At 39.2% G+C, this 20,123-nt stretch overlaps 1 protein-coding gene across 2 annotated transcripts in view; it reads right to left on the bottom strand.

Moving 5' to 3' along the window:
* Positions 1 to 20,123, bottom strand: part of TTC27 (tetratricopeptide repeat domain 27) — a 173,887-nt gene that overhangs the window by 13,607 nt on the left and 140,157 nt on the right. For both annotated transcript variants that reach the window (XM_074988551.1, XM_074988550.1), the window contains exons 14-18: positions 19,380 to 19,478; positions 17,653 to 17,705; positions 13,241 to 13,406; positions 5,827 to 6,024; positions 2,187 to 2,298 (exon numbers count right to left, since the gene is read on the bottom strand). In XM_074988551.1, coding sequence (XP_074844652.1) covers positions 2,187 to 2,298; positions 5,827 to 6,024; positions 13,241 to 13,406; positions 17,653 to 17,705; positions 19,380 to 19,478 — 628 coding nt within the window. The remainder of the gene's footprint in view (positions 1 to 2,186; positions 2,299 to 5,826; positions 6,025 to 13,240; positions 13,407 to 17,652; positions 17,706 to 19,379; positions 19,479 to 20,123) is intronic.

The raw sequence follows: 20,123 nt of genomic DNA, 5'->3' as shown, positions 1-20,123 counted from the left end.
GGGCAATATCTTTCTGCTGGGCCTAGGAGGTGAAATGTTCCATCTGGACAGATAGGATCATCTTGTGGACTCTTTCCTGTTACTTTAAAGGATATCCTGAAGTGCTGATGAACATTTCACCCCCCACTAAAGCCAGGCACCCCACCTCCCAACTGCCGTAAACTCACCAGAGCACTGCCACTCTGGAGACGCACGGGGCCCTGTGGCTGGAGATGCGCCGGGCCCTGCAGCTAGCTCAGTGTTAGCTGCTCTGGGCTGCAGCTGGAGCCACCATTGCTGCCATGCACTTGTCCCACCAACTGATGGGGTACATGCCTGGAGTGGGCGGAGGATGCTGCATTTTGCTAAACCTTGGTGTCCTGTTCAGCACGTGTGGATAACGGGAAACGTACTGGACATGGCTGTCACAATGGATACAGCAGAGGCTCTGACTGAGACCATGCAGCAGTGAGAAAGAATTCATGGTGCAGTTGATCCGCCCCACCCTCTTTTGTCTTGGACAAAATATGAGGTGGAGCAAGAGCATGTGTGTGGACCAATAAACACTACGACTTTCAAAACTCTCTGGCTCAGGACACATGCTGCATGCTTAGAACTAAGGTACTTCCAAATTCATGGTCCATTTTATGGTAATAAGATTGTAGAAATAACACATTTAATGATTTCACATATTTAAATCTGAAATTTTACGGTGTTCTAACTGTAGTGGGGCCCTGACCCGACTCTGGAGGCAGCATAAAACAAGGAAGCATGGCAGAATGTAGTATTCCTACCTTTTCTTCCATGCTGCTTCTGGCAGGGGACTGCCTTCAGAGCTGAGCATCTGGCAACAGCCACAGCTCTCTGGACACAAGCCCTAAGGGTAATGCAGAAGGGTGGTAATACTGCAGCTCCCCTACAAGTAACCTTGTGACACCCTCTTTTCGGTTGGGAACACCAGTTTGAGATGCTCTCCCATGAAATTTGTAGAGTATAAGGTGAAAATACAGAAGAGATTAGATTTCAGCGTCCATGAATCGTTTTTCAGAACTATGAATTTGGTAGGGCTGTATATATAATCCTCAGCGGAACACAGTAAGGGCCCTTCACTCAAAGAAGAAAGTTTAGATATAGTGTAGGGATTGGCCCAACATCCTCAAGCGTTGAAGAGTGGTATGAAGAAATAATTCAGCTTCTGCACAATGTCCTAATCACCCTGAAAAGCACTTTGTTCTGTTATTTTTATAATTCTAATTGCCAAATCTTTCATTACTTTCTTGTTCCTCCATGACTGACTTATCCATTATGTCAAGAAATAGTTGGCGAGAAGGTTTCTTTCTTTACGACATTTTTGGTTTTGCCCAGTAATCTCAACTGCTGTTTGTTCTTGGATGAAGTTGCCAAAGCTCTACTTTACACCTATGCAGGGAAACTATACGACAAGTTTGCACCACTGGTGCTATCTTCTTTCATGTAGACTGGCCTTTTACATGTCACCATTGTAAACATCTTTCACACTTTCAGCTATAAATTAAGTAGAGGAAGTATATTATGACGATTTCCATAAGCTATTCTGAGAAATGGCTCATTTTGGCACTGTGTGTGGATGGACTTGACAGAGAACTACTACTTATTTCCTGCCCTCGCCTCTTAATGAAGACCAAAGTCTCCAGAAGAGCACCTGGACCACAGTGGAAGGAAGCCAAACCCAAGGAGCACTTAGATCATAGCAGATGTATCTATCTGAACTTCACTGACAGGAAGCCAGGACTAAAGAGTTTCAGAGTGCAGAGCAATCTACCAAAAACTGTGTCTCAATTTGAATCTCAGGTCAGCCGAGCTTATTTTGTGAAGGGCCTGGAAGAGTACCAGTCCAATATTGCTTCACCAGTGTGTTTTCCCTTTTCATGGATGACACAGGAATCACTTTCTCAGGAACCTCCATAGGGATCTTTCTTTTGTGCTGCTCATAGTGTTTGTTGGCTCAACAACCTCTTAACTGCTGCCTCATCTTGTACTCAGACACTCCAGCTCACTGCTTCTCGCCACAAATTTTCACAAACAAAAACAAGATTATATTGCAAATATGTGCCATAGCAATTCCAATAAGTGGGGATAAGTCAGAAGATATGTTGTTAGTGAGTTTCTTAAGTACTCTCTATATTCTTTATGACTAGTATAAAATGTTATGTTTGGGGGGAACTTACCATGGGCAAGCTCTACAGCTCCTTTCACCAATTCTTTAAACGATAAAATATCTGTCTCCCAATCTGTTGATTGCATTTCACATTTATGTGCCTTAGTCAGATACTGCAGTGACTGCAAAACAATACATTCATGCAAAATTATAAAAGAATTTCAGTTTAGCTTCATGCACATATTAAATAGTCCTCACCAGAAAAGGAATGCATCTTTAATGTGATGGGTTTTTGGAGTTAGAAGGGTTTGTTTCTCTGCAAGCATTAGCAACAGCTGTGGCACAGATGTTCACTGATGTTGCATCTGAAAGACGTCAGGCACATAAAATATCAAGTGCCTAAAGACAACTTTTATTTCTTAAAAGTTTGTCTAGACTGATGGACGTGACCCATGTTTGCCAGGTCAAAACAGTTAAAAGGATATGCAAAAGGAAAAAAACCTTATACTTAATATTTTGAACAGCAGTTCTGAAACTTGCAAATATATAGTTAAATATTATAAGGTGTTTTTACAAAAATATTACCCAATATTACTTTTCTATTGCTTTTATACTGCACTGATTGCCAAAAACAATCAGGAATATAGAAAATGAATGCAAACAGTCAACAAGGAAGAATTTTCATAAAAAGCAAGAAAATTATAATATAAAATCATAAACCAACATGATGCCAATTTTTAAACAAATATATAAATGAAAAGTGAGTGATTCTGGCAATAACCATCCCTTCGATACAATTTCCGCCCTTAGTATAATAATGGAACAAATAAAGAAAAAGAAAATCTGTAAACATCTTGGGTGCTACAGAACCATAAGTACTGAATGCTATGAGTTTCTAATTAGTTCCTGCTAGACAAATGGAAATGTAAATTGGGAACTAGGAATACAGTGCTCTACAGGGATATGGTTGTATTCAGCATCTTCACTATCTAGAAAAGGGAAAAACAGGACATTAATGACACTAGAATGGAAGGAAGCTACGAACACATTAGGAAAGAGAAATAATCCGAAGGGATATAAAAAGACTAGATACACTCTAAAAACAAGACAAAGTGAGATGCATTTTATCAATGCAGAGACTCATACATTCAGTAAAAAATAATCTGACCCCCTTGCACTCAATTCAGTTAAGTGGGAGAAATTAAAAAGGAGAAATTAATGATTGCTTGCTAGATTCCCCCTCTCACAGGGGCCGGAGTGTTACTAAAACAAAAATTAAAACACATTGTATGAAAAAATTAAAAATGTTAAAGTTCTATCTCTTGACTAAAAGAGGACTAAGGAGGCTTTATAGTACTGTACTGCCATCTGAAGAATCTAAATAGAAGGGAAACGAAACACAAAGTGTCATACAAAGATTCCATCATTAGAAGCTTTTAAAATAAGTTTGGAAAATCACCTGTCAGGGATAGTCAAGGTTTACTTGGTCCTCTAGCTACGCAGGGGGATGGACTACGTTTCTATGATTGTATGGATATCAGAAGCAGTGCAAAGACTGCTCATTAGATGCCCAAGGAACCAAGCTTCACCAAGAATGTGCCAGATATACTGCCTGCTGCTGGTGGGGGCTTCTGGTGGAGGTCCAACTTACCAGCCCTTCAGACTCCAAAACGTCTGGCAATTTCGGCCCTACAGTTCTAGTGCAGGTAGTAGATAGAAGAAACAGAGAACAAGGAATACAGGATTCTTTGGGGGGTAGTCCTAGAAAGGCAGCATATAAGGACAGCCTTCAAGTTCTTCCTTGCTACCACTTCATTTTCCACACCCAGCAAACAGGGGTTCAACATGTGGGTGTCAGGCCAGAAGGAGAAAAGGATCTATGCCTGCAGAGTTATGCATGTGTGTATTTTCTGTGCCTGCACGTATATGGACAGGGCAGGTACTGAGATAGGGAGAGTTTAATTAGGATTGGGAAGGCTTTTTTGCCTTGTGCAAATGTGAGTTCGTGTTGGATTGGAGGGAATTGGACGGCTTGAGAAGGCTCTGACATGGGAGAGGGATATAGGGATTCAGAGAACACTGAATGAACTGGTGAAGGAGATTGTGAGCAAACTGCTGCATATGCGTGCTAGAGACTGAGTATGGGCTAGGTTAAAGGACAAATCAGAGGGGTGGAGGTTAAAAACAGTGGAAAGGACAATGAAAGAGTAACTGAGCTATGAAAGTAACAGAGAGATAGCCGTGCTAGTCTATATAGCGTCAAAACAAAAAAGCAGTCCAGTAGTACTTTAAAGACTAACAAAATAATTTATTAGGTGATGAGCTTTCGTGGGACTGACCCACTTCTTCAGATCACAGCCATACCAGAACAGACTCAATATTAACGCACCAAGAACCAAAAATAGTAATCAAGGGTGACAAATCAGGAAAATTATTATCAAGGTGAGCAAATCAGAGAGCATAGGGGCAGAAGAGTCCTTTAAAAAACACTTCTGATTCACAAAACTGTCAGCCAGCACTTTAATGGAGTGGGCCATTCTGTTAATGACCTGAAAGTCTGTGTGTTACTGAAATGGAACTTTAACAGCCGTTTGGAAAGAGAGGCTGTTGAATTCTCTTTTATATTCAAATTTTACACATTAAAATGTTGTTTGAACCAGGATGGCAATTTTCTAGCTCATTATAAGGACTCTCTTACATATTTTGCTTTATTTAATTCTTGACCTGCCCCCCCGCTTCTGCCCCTCTGCTCTCTGATTTGCTCACCTTGATGATAATTTTTCTAATTTCTCAACCCTGATTTCTATTTTTGGTTCTCTATGCCTTAAATATTGAGTCTGTTCTGGTATGGCTATGATCTGAAGAAGTGGGTCTGTCCCATGAAAGTTCACCACCTAATACATTATTTTGTTAGTCTTTAAAGTGTTACTTGACTGCTTTTTTGTTTTGAGCATTCTGACTGTAGAGAAGTAGCACCTTTGACCTCCCACGTTCCCATCAACCACATTTCCTCCCTCCCCACCCCCTCAAAATATGCTTCTTTGTGACACATCTTAATAATGTCCCTATGTTTCACTTTGAAACAATGACTATCAGGACAGCATGGTCGATTACTACCTGCAGCTTAACCATCTATTTTGGACACCAGCCACCAACAGAATAGAATGATGAAATTAGAAAAATTTAGTATGAGTACCAGAAAAATCTTAACAGCAGCCAGATGTATGTGACTGGGGAGTATTCTTCAAAGGGAACTTTTGGAGACATCACTGAGTCTTTTAAACCTCAACTAGAACAAGAGGGAAATTGCAGGGAAAGAGATTAAATGATCTAATAGGCCTTTTCCCATCTTTATCATTTACACTGCTATGAAAATGTTAAAATTATTTTATATTCTATTCAAGTTTTGCGCTTCTTTCTGGATTTTGAAAAATTGTGACAGACAGCCACTTTGACTTAATGCCCAATAGGCACCGAAAAACCTTGGCAGCAAAGAGATGAAATACTTACTGGTGGCCTTTCAAATTTTGTGTGTGCGTGCATACACATACACAAAGAAGAAAAGCCAGAGGAATTAATTCCTGCAGCAAAACCAGGACCAGTGGCAATGTGCTGCATCTTACTACAGTAGCTGGTTCGCTAGAGGATAACAACCTTCTACTGCTATACCAAACATATTTAGGAAAACAAAAACAAATACCAACATTTACCTTTTCAGCGTCTTCAGGGTTATCACTCTGTCCATTTCCATAGAGTCTGGCATACAGTTTCCAGATTTCCGCATCGCCGGTCACTCTTGAAGTCACTCTGCCAAATAGCTCTTGCAATTTCCCTTTCAATCCTGTTGCCAGCTCTCCACTGCGATCAGTCATTCCATCCCCCACTGCTCTGACCAGAATATTCAGCACCTCAGAAAGCAGTCAGACAACTTTCATTTGTATGCTGATAAATACCAACTAGGATTTTTTTTTGTAAATCTCTAGCTACGTCTACACGAGCCCCAAACTTCGAAATGGCCACGCAAACGACCATTTCGAAGTTTACTAATGAAGCGCTGAAATGCATATTCAGCGCTTCATTAGCATGCGGGTGGCCGCTGCGCTTCGAAATTGATGCAGCTTGCCGCCACGCGTCTCGTCCAGATGGGGCTCCTTTTTGAAAGGACCCCGCCTACTTCGAAGTCCCCTTATTCCCACGAGCTGATGCATTTCAGTGCTTCATCAGTAAACTTCGAAATGGCCATTTGCGTGGCCATTTCAAAGTCTGGGGCTTGTGTAGACACGGCCTCTGTGACATTTGGACTTGAGTGTATACTCACTGGTAACTTAGAAAATCAAAGACTTTACAACACACAGATGGCAGTATAATCTTACAAAAATGTTCTTATGCAATTACAATTATACTCATTATAATTCTGCAGTTATGTTCTTTTGCTATTATAATTATGCAATTATATCATGAGTGAAGTTTCACCCATTTAAAGCTCATCTAAATTCTTTGTAAAGGTGCTTTATAAGTGGATCAGGTGTGCAGGCGGCATTTGTCCTGTCTCAGGTGATCAGTGGTGAGAATTTTATGCTTTCCCAAAAAGTGTTGGTGTTAAGGGTGGCAGCAGTCCTGCTCAGTTTCCTGGCTCCAGTGAGTGGAGGGGAGCCAGGAATCAGGTGGCAACCCATGTCAGTCTCCCAGCTCCAGCAAGTTGAGGGGAGCCAGGAACTAGGCAGCAGACTGTCTCCCGGCTCCCTCTGCTTGCAGAGCCAGGAAAATGACTGCTCCGGTCAGTTTCCCAACTCTGCAAGTGCAGAGGTGCAGGGACCCAAGCTACTGCCTGGTTCCTGGCTCCCCTCCATTCACTGGAGCCAGGAAACTGACCGGGCTCCTGCCTGACTCTTGGCTGCTGCCACTGACAGGAGCAGCTGCCACTCCTGACAGAAGCAGGAAAACCACTCCTGTCGGGGCAGTGAGTCAGGACTCAAGAATCAGACTTCCACCCCTGAAAGGAGCCGGGCTCTCTGCTGCCCACCACTCACAGGAGACAGGAAACTGATTGGTGCTGCTGCGCTGGTCAGTTTCCCGGCTCCCTCAAGTTGTGTGAATTTTCACTTACACAGGGTTGCGCAAGAATCATCCTCTGAGTAAGTTGAGGACCTAGTGTAATGCATAACAAGACATCAGAAACCTTTATTCTTTGCTGTTCCCTCTCTGGGATTCTGTATTCACATTAAATAGCAAACAGAGAGGTAGCTGTATTAGTCAGTATCCTAACTAAACAACAAATGCAGTCCTGTAGCTTTCATGGCTTATTACCTAATAAATTATTTTGTTAGTCTTTAAAGAGTCACAAGACTGCTTTTTTGTTTTGTATTCATGTTCAGCCACACACTGAATTCACACTGACAGACAGTACAGTTGTAGCTTTGTTCCTGACTGTTTCAAAACACCCCAGCCACCAATGGAACATCTGGTATTGTTATCCTCAGCATGTTAACATGACAGACAAACACTGACTGCTTGGCTCCAGTGAGCTGCATTCTGTGAAAAGTTACGTAATTAACACTTTTGGGAGTGCCTCTGATAACATTCCCATACACACCAGAGGCTAAAACACTGAAGGGATGCAGATTCTCACCTGTTGTAAAGACAGTTTATGTCAACTCAGAATCTGACCGTAAGTCTCTCTCTCATTCTTTTTTTTTCTTTTGTAAATTGTGACATTTTATTAGCTAAACTGTAGTTTGTCTCATGTACAGGCATAACCATAAAAACTTGCCAATTGGCATAAATAATTCCCTGAGTCTTTAATATTAGATAATATTTGCATTATTAAAAGGTATATTCCACACTAAGTATAGGACAATATCACGTAATAATACAAACAATAAATACAGGCAATTATTTATATTAGGAAAAAATTGGCAAATTTTAAATACTATGACCATAAAAGGGAATACTAAGAATAACATGCACAAAATTTTAATGAGACTATCCAGGAAACAGGTTTTTAGCACTACTTTGTATACTGTAGCCTTTAATTCTACCATAGTCTTACAGATAAAAGATGGTGCTTGGTCCTGGCAACAGGGCAGGGGACTGGACTCAATGACCTCCTGAGGTCCCTTCCAGCTCTATGAGACGTCTATCTCCATATATTATTATAAATTAGAAAAATATATATGTAAAGATATGCATGTGTGCAGTGGGTCTGACAGATGCCACTGGCTCAGAGGCAAGCGAGGGGGAGCTCCACACCCCAAGAGGGGCAGGGCTGAGAGCAGTCAGTTCTTAGAAGTGCCCAGAGCACAGCGATGGCCCCCCCTTCCTGCTCTCAGAGACACATGGAATGGTGCTCCTGTGGCATTTCAAAGTGGCCCAAGGCTCTTGTTGCTGCCACTGCTGCAGTATCAGTGGTGGTGACCAGGAGCTCTGGGCCCCTTTGAATCAATCATCGATTCCCTATGCAGTTGCCCTCCTCGCCCTCCCACCCCATGACAACCACTGGGGGCCCATATGTACATACAGTGAATTTAATCCTTCTAAAATGTGGCTGACAGACAAATATCCATCAATATTTGTCTGTCAGCCATCTCATATTTTATGCCATGACTGACAGCCTCTCACCAAAACAGACTCCAAAGAACTGATAAGGGGCCACATCCTCCCTGACAGAATTGACCTGGTTTCTCCTCTCTTGTTGTTTTTGAAGGTGGCAGGTAACATCCAGCATACCAAACCAATCTGACAGCTTTTTTTGATAAGAGAACAAGTCTTCTGGATAAGGGAGAGGTGGTGGATGTGGTATACCTAGACTTTAGGAAGACATTTGGTATGGTATTGCACAATCTTCTTATCAATAAATTGGGCAAATACAACTTACATTGGACTATTATAATGTGGATGCATAACTGGCTGGATAACTGTTCTCAGGGGGTTAGTTAACGGTTCACAATCATGCTGGAAGGGCATAAGCAGTGGGGTTCTGCAGGTGTCTGTTTTGGACCAATTCTGTTCAATATCTTCATCAACAATTTAGATATTGGCATAGAGAATACGCTTATTGAATTTGCAGATGATACCAAGCTGGGAGGGTTGCAACTGCTTTGGAGGATAGGGTCGTAATTCAAAAATGATCTAGACAAACTGGAGAAATGGTCTGAGGTAAGTAGGATGGAGTTTAATGAGAACAAATGCAAAGTACTTGACTTAGGAAGGAATAATCAATTTCACACATACACAATGGGAAGCAACTGTCTACCAAGAAGTACTGCAGAAAGGGATCTGGGGTCATAATGGACCACAAGCTAAATATAACTCAACGGTGGGATGTTGCCGCAAAAAAAGCAACACCATTCTGGAATGGATTAACAGTAGTGTTGTGAGAAAGACACGGAAGTCATTCATCCGCTCTACTCTGTTCTGATTAGGTCTCACTTGGAGTACTGTGTCCAGTTTTGGGCACCACATTTCAAGAGGGATGTGGAGAAATTGGAGAGGGTCCAAAGAAGATTGACAAGAATGATTGAAGGTCTAGAGAACATGAGCTATGAGAAATGATATTTAAAAGCAAGTTAGACAGACATGTCAGGGAGGGTCTAGATCAGGAGTTGGCAACCTGTGGCTCCAGACCCACGTGCACCTCGTGGTTCCAAGCGCTGCCACTGCTGATTCCTCTTATGTCTCAGGAGGCTGCTGCTGCTTTAAAAAACAAACAAAAAAACCTACACTCAGTTACCCACTGTTAAAACAACTGAATTCAGGGTTTTTGTTTAAGCAGCTGCAGCCTCTGGCTGGGCAGGGAGCTGCCTGGGCTGTATGTGGGAGAAGCATAAGCCTCCAGGACAGCTGTGGGGAGAGAAACACAGCTCCACTGAGGAGGAAGAGGGGGAGGCAGAGGCGGAGGCGGCGGCAGCAAGTGGTGGTGGTGGCCTCGAAGGACCTGTGCGTTCTGAGACATCTTAATCCTGGGGATGGGGCAGGGCAGAGGTTGGGGCTGAGGCAGTTTAAACCCGAGGATGGGGGGGAGCTGGCTTGGAGCTGAGAGGGGTTAAACCTGTTGAGAGGGGGTGGGTTTGGGCTGAGAGGAGTTAAGCCTGGGGATGGCGGGGGGGTTGTGGGATTGGGGGTAAAGCTTAGGAATAAAGGGCAGATTTCTCAACTTTCTAACCGGTACAAATCAATGTGTGCGTTCTGTTCTTAAAATAGGGGTGATACAGTTTGACATTATTTATTAAGGACTGTCTCATATTCAAATGCATTGCAACTCTTGAAGTATTAATTTTGTAACTGAATTTGTAAAAATGGCTCTTCTCACTATTTTGCTTGCAGACCCCTGGTCTAGATGGTACTTGGTCCTGCCATGAGGGCAGGGGACTGGACTCCATGACCTCTTGAGGACCATTCTAGTCCTAGTGTTCTATGATTCTGTTATTTAATTACAAACTCCATTACAGAGTTCATAGAATTGTATTTTAAAACATATTTGAAAATAACAATCAAGAATCTCACAACAGCATATAAACACACAGGTATTCTAAGCTACTTCAGTTATACATTACTATTTTGGTACATTTGGTCTTGTATCAGAGAATTTTAAAATAATTGACCAGGAAGCACACTCTGGGAGAATTTTTTTTAAGGTATGGGTCATAAGGGTTGTACTGTTTAAGTGTTTTGCACTATTTTTATATCCTCCTAGGTTAGATTGTTACTTCACACTGAGTTAATGTTTTCCATGCTCTTCTCCTTCTCTTTCTTTATATGTGAACTAGTACAACAGTTAATAAAACATCATCAGAGCGGCTGAATGTATCTAGCAAGAAAATTAAGTTGTGCTGACATGGAAAGTTTCATGTCATAGACTAACTTCTACACAGGCATGCCTGTGGTTTACTTAAGTGTCTACTACCAGGTATGCTGTTTGATCAGAGGGAAGAAAAAAAACTAATGCGAAAAGTGAGAAGATAATCTAGGATAGCATTTCCCACGCTGGTGTTCCTCACAATGTGAATAGGTGTTCTGTGAAAAAATTTCGATGCTAGCAATATTTTTCCTTCTAAAATATATTAAGTAAGAAATTATGCATAATATATGGAGATATACCCATCTCACAGAACTGGAAGGTACCTTCAAAGGTCATCAAGTCCAGTCCTCTGCACTAACAGCAGGACCTACCACGATCCCTGACAATTTTTTTTAACAAACGTATTTGACTTGTATTTACATTGTAGGTATATTAATATTTATAACACATTTATAATAGCATAGTTGTTACTCTGAAACTTGTGTCAAAACAGAGATGCAAAATCACTCTTCCCCTTAAAGAAACTGTTGTTACTTATTTTTATTTTCCAATAGTTTTCTGTAAAATAAATGTATAAAACCACAACATTTAAAAATACTTTTCCATACCTAATTTGTTTTGCACTTCTTTTTCTTAAAAATGTTTTCTAAGCTTAAGGAAGGACAGTCCTTTTTTGAACAAAAATATTGCTCTTTCTATTTTTGTACAAAATAATGACACTAACTATCCTACTTTTGGCTGCTATAGTGATGTTTTATTTTAGGTTTGTACTTAATTTTTAATTTTTACACTTAATTAGAGGGTTGCTAACTGAAGGACATTACTTGTTCATTCAGATAGTTTTCTCTTGTTATTTTTTGTTCTTTGTAAAATAAGACATCTAAAAAACTAACTCTTTTAAATCAACTTTTGAGCATTATGTGCAGCAGTTTTTGGTATGACACCCGCCAGCAGCACGTGTGTTCCGTCAATGTATTCCAAGCCCAAAAGTGTTCCATGCTCAAATTAGTTTGGGAAATGCTGGTCTAGGGGACTAGACTTTCTGGAAATACTGAACTGGCTTAGTTTCCTTTCACACCTATAAACTTAGCTATTTGGTTTTATTTATACATTCATTTCTAACTATGAGAGTATTCTGGTCCTTGTTAACTAATTATTAATACAAGCCTTCCAGTAATTCTTAATGAAACTTTGGGCTCATTCGTAACCATGTATGAAAATCCCTTTTGATTGCATATAGCTATCTCAAAAAGAACATGAAGAATCCTGGAAGGATTTTTAAGGTCATTATCTACCAGAACATGTTAAATAAAAACTCAGAACATCTGACATCTAACAGTCCTAATAAACACTGTAATTTGTGATTAAAAACTGAAAGGGAAAATAGAACAGTAAGGCAAATTATGCAACAAAAAATGGAAAATTATTCTAACCAACATACCAAAAGCTTAACTGACTATCCAGTATAACATCTTAAAAGAACATACTTGATTCCTTCCTAATGAGAGCACTGTAGCTGTGTAATCCTTACCATATGTAACAATACAGTTTTCCCAGACATTTATTTGTGCTGGATATACATTAGCGAGCCTTACAAGTTTTTCAATGTTACATATCTCTAATAACTTCTGAATCGTATGCTGTTGTTTTGAAATAAGTGATTAACACTAATGCTTAAGCACTCCTTGTACTTTAAAAATAAACTGAAAAAGAAAAAGGACAAGCACGATGCTTTTGACTGCCATAATACGGAGTGTTCCTTACATCTCCTGATCAAACTCAAAGTTTGCCAGGCATATGAAGCACAATATAAAAAACCTCAAACAATAGCCTTAATTTAATACAGTGAAAGGCAAGTAAAAGTCATCCATTACATTTTCATAGTTTTGGATTACGCAGCTTTAATACAGCAATTACATATTATTCAGAATGTGAAAGATAAACATTTTCAAATTTATGGGGAAAAATCATAACCCTTATACAGCTGTAAGGTCTGCAACGCTTTGTACTGATGATACACACAAGAGTGTGAAAAATTAAAAAAGTCCCCAACAGTTCAATTTAAGGAAGTGCCTGAGCAGCAAACAGTAAATCTGGTCTTTACCAAAGCCTGAAGATGCTGAAATCCAGGGTATTGTTTTGGTCTTCTGTCTAATTTAAATTATTTGTCTTTACAATCAAAGTCTCATAAAGAAACAGACTTGTATGGATATCTTTCATTGCAAAGTATGGTATTAGTATTGAAATGTTCTTAGTAATGATGCAAATAATTTTTACAAAAAAAAGTTATGTGAACATGTAAAAAAACATAAAAAGAAATCTCTCACCTGTACATCTTTGTACTTTTCTTGTAAATCCATGAGCCGATGATAAGCTTTTATTGCTTCTGAAAATTCTCCAATGTCTGTACTGGTAACAAGGTAGTTTTCCCAAATCTGCCAGTGTTCATAGTTACACTTGAGAGCTTCTTGGAGAGTACGAAATGCTTTACTCCTAATTAAGAATAAAAACAAACAACTTGGTATGTAACCTATTACAAACATTCCGTATTTACTTACATGCTACATAATTCAGACACATTTGGAAACAGAAGAAATGTGAAGATTAGTTGCTCAGAATTTACATGAAAGCTTGAGAATCCCTTTCTTTCATGGCCTTCTGCTCAAACCAGTTCGTTCTACATGACTGTCTCATGCCTCTGTCTCTCACTGATATTAGCTGGCCTCAGCCCGGGGTAAACAACCAACACAGCAAAAGCCATATATTTTAAATGTGGTGAAAACTCTAGTTCAAGAGCTGCAATGCATGTGGAAACGAGATGGTCTTTCTGACCTTCCCTACTAAACCCAGTTTAATTATGTCTATTTTACGTCACGTTCAATTTCAGTTGTCTTTCTTAAAATGTATGTTGCCCTTCACAGAAGGAATGCTGCAAACTTCCTTTTCCTTTTCAAAATCAGGACTTGATTAGCAACAAGATCAAAACACTGATATAGGATCATACCCCACAAGTCACTGCACATATCAAAGGGGGGGGGAGTTATATAACATTTCGAGATCACATATCCTTTGCTATTTAGATATGACCATGACCACTTCCAAATCCTTTGCCCCTTGGACAGCAACACAAGTAGGCCATTGACTTGCTTCCTTAATATTCCATAACCTCAGCTGTTAATAAATAAGCTGTTTTGCAGTATGTATTTGTTATAAGCCTTTCTTTGGAAAATACATGAAACTAGCCCTTTAATTCAGTAACCACAGAAAATTAAAAATACATTAATCTCCCCTTATACACAATCCTCAAACAAAAAAACCAAAACAAAACACATGGGCTGTGTCTACACTTGGCCAAAATTTTGAAAGGTCCGCGCTAATGGCTGAATCGGAGAATACTAATGAGGTGCTGATATGATTATTCCTCACCTCATTAGCATGCTGCCGGCCACGGCACTTTGAAAGTGCCACGTTTTGATCACGTGCGGCTCATCTACATGGGGCCCTTTTTGAAAGGACCCCACAAACATCAAAATCCCCTTATTCCTATCAGCTGATATGGGGATTTCAATATTTGCAGGGTCCTTACGAAAAGGGCCCCATGTAGACGAGCCACACGCAATCGAAACATGGCACTTTTGAAGTACTGCAGCTGCCAGCATACTAATGAAGTGCTGAATATTCATTTCAGTGCCTCATTAGTATTCTCCAATTTGGCCATTAGCATGGCCCTTTCAAAATTTTGGCCAAGTGTAGACATGGCCATAATTTGCTATTGTAAGTCGTTTGTGAACACGACTGATAAAGTAGAACATTTTGATCATGACAAATAATTATAATCATTAACAAACAGCAATAAATAGAGCATTGGCCCTTTCCAATGAACAGCAATGAAAAGCACCTAATATAATGGACAGACCTTTAGGTGTTGTCTGTTTTTCATATAAAGGAAATAACATAATAGATAGAACATAATTATACAGGAAAAAGTAGAAAGCAGGTGTTATTTGACCATGTCAGTAAACGAATGCTGTTGCATTTTGGCAAAATAATACTAATAATAATAAAAAAAGTCATTCTTATTGGTTGGCAACATTTTTAAAAGGAACATTTAGTCTGATCTTCTGCATAACATGCACACCCACAGAACTTCACCAAAGTAATTCTCTCCCCTGCTATTTTAAATGCATTTTTGGGTTTTTCTCTCTTCATTGAGTTGTCCTATTTGTACTGATATTTTTAACCTTGAATCTGAATTCTACCAACAAAGAATGACTACACAATCAGACTCTCACTGCAGTTGTAATCAGTTTTTGAAAAATAAAAACACCTTTCCAGTGATTATTTATGACAGCAGAAATAAATATGAAAATGACGACAATTTACAACACAACTAAAATCTTTTCCAACACTTAATATTTTGTCCATGTAAAGGACATAAAATACTTTGCAATTTTGGCATGAGTTTCTATTGATAATAACCACACCAAATTTAAAGGGGGGCAGGGGTTGTTAACTTCCTGGAGAAGGACAGATCTGCTTTAGGTCTGAGGTTGGGGATGAGGTCAAAAAGGCAGAGGACAGCATGCATTTTCTAGCACTCATTCACCTCCTCAGGAACGTGATGTCCAAAAGACACAAATGTGCAAGCCCTGGGGAGGGAATCCTCTTTGCTACACACAGCAAGCAAAACCAGCACCCTGCCTCCCTTGCCTAGTAGAGTGAACATCAGGTTGGGTTAGGACTTACTGTAGCCATCATGCTCGTCACACTTTTCAAGGGGGGGGCTGGGAAGGAATTTTCCTTAGACTGCCATATTGGCTTTGGCAGAAAGAGATTTTTCAACTTCCCCACAGCAAGTTATCAGGGAAAGCCTTTTCAGGTATGAAGAACAGGTGGCAGACCATATGTCACTACTTATTTCATAAGGCTGGGGGAAGATACAGGGCAGTATTCCACTGAAAAGGCATCTAGGGCAACCCCTTGCTCTCACCGCTCACCTAGATAACACCATAAAATTGGCTGAAGTAAATATATATACACATATAGAACTGATAGCTCAATAGTGTCTTTGCCTTACACTGTAAGTGGACAGGAAGAAATCATTTTGATGAAGAATACTTTTAATTATTAGGCACAGGAAAATGCATACAGGATAAACCATACAGCATAAACCATCATAGCAGGTTTTGGAGGCTGTAGAAGCCAAAGCGCAACATATTCTGATTGGAAGAAGAAATACTTTGCATTAAACTATGTCTAAATTAAAACGGTGAATTCTGAGCAACTGCATAATCACCTTGTGTTATGAATCGATAGATGGCTGTTCTTTTTTGCATTCAACAGGGCTAATGAATAAATAAATAGTCTGATTCAGTCTTCCTGATTTTAATAACAAAGGCACCAGGAACTGACAAAGAGGACAGTTAATCGAAGAAACTAGGTATTTTTTATTTCTACACTTTTCAACCTGGACAGTCATTCTGCCCCTTGCTTTCTGTTCATCTCTCCTCAAATCTATCTACCTGTTTCACATTTACTGCATTTGCTTCAATATGTTTTGATGGAAATTTATTTCATGTGCTTATTACCGCGTGAACTCACTATTCTTCTCTTCCTCCTCACTATTACTTCATTTCATGAAAGTTAAACCACTAACTGTTTAAACCAAAACCCTAGAAATTTCAGTATACTTTTATTTTTCATTCTGAAGTTTTATGCTAGTTGGTAGAAAATACAATGAGACACAGTCCACGTACAGAGTATGACGTCAATGAAATTGTTCTTCATAGGGTAAGGCCTTGCAAAAATATCATTACAATGTATTTATTGGGAACTTTAATATTACAATGCATCAAATTACAGAAATAAGAAATTAGCAGCTCGGAATCTGGGTTTCCTCCATGGTTAATTTTGGGGGAAAAAAGAAGCAGCAGACTATTAGGCATATGAATCTCCATCTGCTTGTATGATGTGAGTAGTAATTTGCTTATTGTTCCCCCAAATCTCTTAATCTGAGTATGGAATGAATCAATATAAATTTGAATACGTTCTGTTTTAAAAAGGTACATATCTTTTTTGGCTTCACAGTCCAAAGTTTCCATTTCTAACATGACTAATTTTGATTGTATGTACAGGTTGAACCTCTCTAGTCTGGCTCCTTCATGACCTGACCAGTGCCAACTGAGAGTATTTGCTGAGCCAGGGAGGGCAATATTGTCTAGCAGCATCACCAACACTTCCACTGCTTACTGGGCTCTTAGAAGACACGTAGGGGTAAATCAGAGCAAAGTAACAGCACAGAACACTGACAGCCAGGACTAGTGGCTGTAAACAAACTTCACGGGACAAGAGAAAAATTCATTACAACCACAGTAAGTGGACATCTGGCTAAATAAAATCATTCCAGACCATTGATGTTGCCAGACGAGAACGCTCGGATTAGAGAGGTTCAATGTATACTTAAAGGGTATAATAACTGGTCAATTATGAATTCAAAGATATCAGCTCCTAATTTTGCTCTTTTTATAAGCCTATTAAATGCATTTTTCTCAGATTGAAGGGTAAGTAATTTCTAACGAATATTACTGAAGGACACCTACTGGGAAACTAGAAAGAAGGATAGAGGACAGGCATTAATGTGTAAACCACATTGTGAGAATAATACCTCAGGGCTAGGAGAAAGGAAATCAAAAATATTTATTTTGGAAACAATATTCTCTAAATATTGTGAAAGACTTACTTCTGTTTCAACCTGATATATGCAGTTGATAAATTGTTCCAGGCCTCAGCATTCTGCAAATACGAAACCAATTAACAAAATCAAAACACATTCTGCTTATTTGGGAAAAATCATCTGATCAAAACTATTACATGACCAATTTTCCTGATTATGTACAAATAGTAATAAATACACATACATATTAAATGTTAAGGTGACAATGACAGGAATTAAAAATACGAAATTTGCTTGGTAAATAAAAACAGTGTATCCACAATCCAAAATAAGAGGGTTAAATTACCAATGGTTCAATTAATTCTGTTCTACCATTGTACATGTTGAGTGTTATTCTGTTTTCATTTACACTGATGAAAATCTGGAGCACCTATACTGAAGTGAGAAGAGTGATAATGGTGTAAACCCAAAACAAGAAAAGAAACAGAATATTTCAATGAAATTCACTCTTGGGCTGATAGCAGCAGACCTTCATGCTCCAGTGTTTTGCAGGTTTATTGTAAGCTATGCCCTTGTAGCACAGTACCGGAGACACCTGTTATCGAGATGGAAAGATTTTTTCCACTGCTGCAGTAAATCCAGCTCCTGGAGCAGAGATATCTAGATTTATAGAAGAATTCTTCTGACACTGGAGCTCCAGGCCAGGCTTATCATGCCTCTCACAGAATATAAATTTTTCATAGACCTGAACAACAAAGCTAGGTCAATCTAAGTTTTAGGTGTAGAACTAAGAGCCCAATCCCACACTGTTTACTCACATACCAAATCTCATTTAAGCCATTAATAAATCAACCGGTCTATACCTCTGAATACAGACAAGACTGAGTTCATCAAGAAAGTCAGAATGATTTCCATAAAAAGTTGCATTTAGTTTGCAGTTAAACAATCAATTTTCACAGAGAGAAGAAAATATAAAATTGAGTTATGTTTCAGATTGGGGGCGATAATTTGTTTTTTAATTTTTTATTTAGTAGAAATAAATCAAAACCATTAATATGCTTCTCCTGAAGCAGGGAGGATGAGACAGAATTTTCTACTCCTAAAGCCAGACCTACTGACAGAACAATGCTGGTCAACTTATTTTTGTAAAGGCTCAAACCATTCTTACTTACAGTAGTTATACATAAAAAACAAAGGAAGTATAATACAGTTGGCATCCTGCATTCTGTGAGTCTGGCAATGGTGGACACACACCTGCATGATGCACATCTGTAAAGGTAGATCACAAACCAAAAAGGTGGATCTCAGGTGGAGGGAGACTGATTTCAATCTCAAATTTATTCCCAAATGCCAATTATCTCCTATTTATTTAGTAAGTATTTATGAGATTAATTCACCATTTCCACAGAACGATGAATACACACAGCTCACTGAAGAGCGCGGGAGGCTTCTTCAAAATCTAGAATGGGCTAAGCATTTTAACAAATGATTTGTTTAATATGTTATTTCACTTCTGTTTTTAATCAAAAAGAGCTTAGATATTATGTGCTTTATTTTAGTATTGTGTGACACCATAAAGGGCTTTATCACACAGAGTATATGAACTCAGTTATCAGCCAAGTCTTTTTGTGACACTTAATGAGAAAATACATTCTTTATGGACAAACATGATAAAAACTGAACAATCAGAACAAGGAATGAACCAGTTTCTTTTTTTCCTTTTAGTCCCTGGTTACATCCATATAAACTATTAGACAAGCTAAGACAGGATGAAATAGTCAAATTATACTTACTTCAGGTTCCAACGTTACACAGCGCTGAAACGCTCTGGCAGCACCATCATAGCCTTCCAAAGCCAAATAGGCACAGCCCAAAGAAAACCACACACCCAACTGAAAAGAAAACAAAAGAGAGGGAATTCGGTATGTATGTTCTGCATAAGAAAAATTAAAAGACTCCTCCATGCTTCAATCTATACATTTGTTGGTAGTACAGAACACTATGTGCTGTAACTTCAAGGTTTCATTCTGTTTATAATTTTTCAGTCTCTCTTACATTTGTGCCACTGCACCCTCTATCCTTCACAGTGATATTATGATAGAAGTTTGGCATAATTATGGTGCATTTTGTAGAAGTCATGTGAGGTATCAAAAAGTTATGATTTGATAAATATGATTATCTGATTTATATGCATGTATCATTTTTGTATCTGACTTTATGATTATTGACTAGGGATATGTAATTCAAATGAACTGACTCTGGAGAACACCCACAGCTAGTGTCTCAGGTACAACAAAGAAGAAACTAGACAGGTTAGATGTCCCATTAGCAAAGGCAGAAGACTATGAAACTGCTTCACCTTCCTGTAGGGCCTTTTGGTGAGCTTGTAAGAAATAGTTGTTATAACTTCCCAAGGGCATGTGACCAGAACACGTTTCTGAACTCCATCTCAGGATGGCAGCAGTCATTCACACACTGGTTTGAGAACCAAATTCACAGCCATGAAAAATGTGTTGCCTACTTTCCTGAGAGTAGCT

This window comes from Carettochelys insculpta, chromosome 3 (genome assembly GCF_033958435.1).
Source record: "Carettochelys insculpta isolate YL-2023 chromosome 3, ASM3395843v1, whole genome shotgun sequence".
NCBI classification, from domain to species: domain Eukaryota; kingdom Metazoa; phylum Chordata; order Testudines; family Carettochelyidae; genus Carettochelys; species Carettochelys insculpta.
The sequence above is the reverse complement of the archived record's forward strand: the minus strand, read 5'-3'. Positions and strand labels throughout refer to the sequence as shown.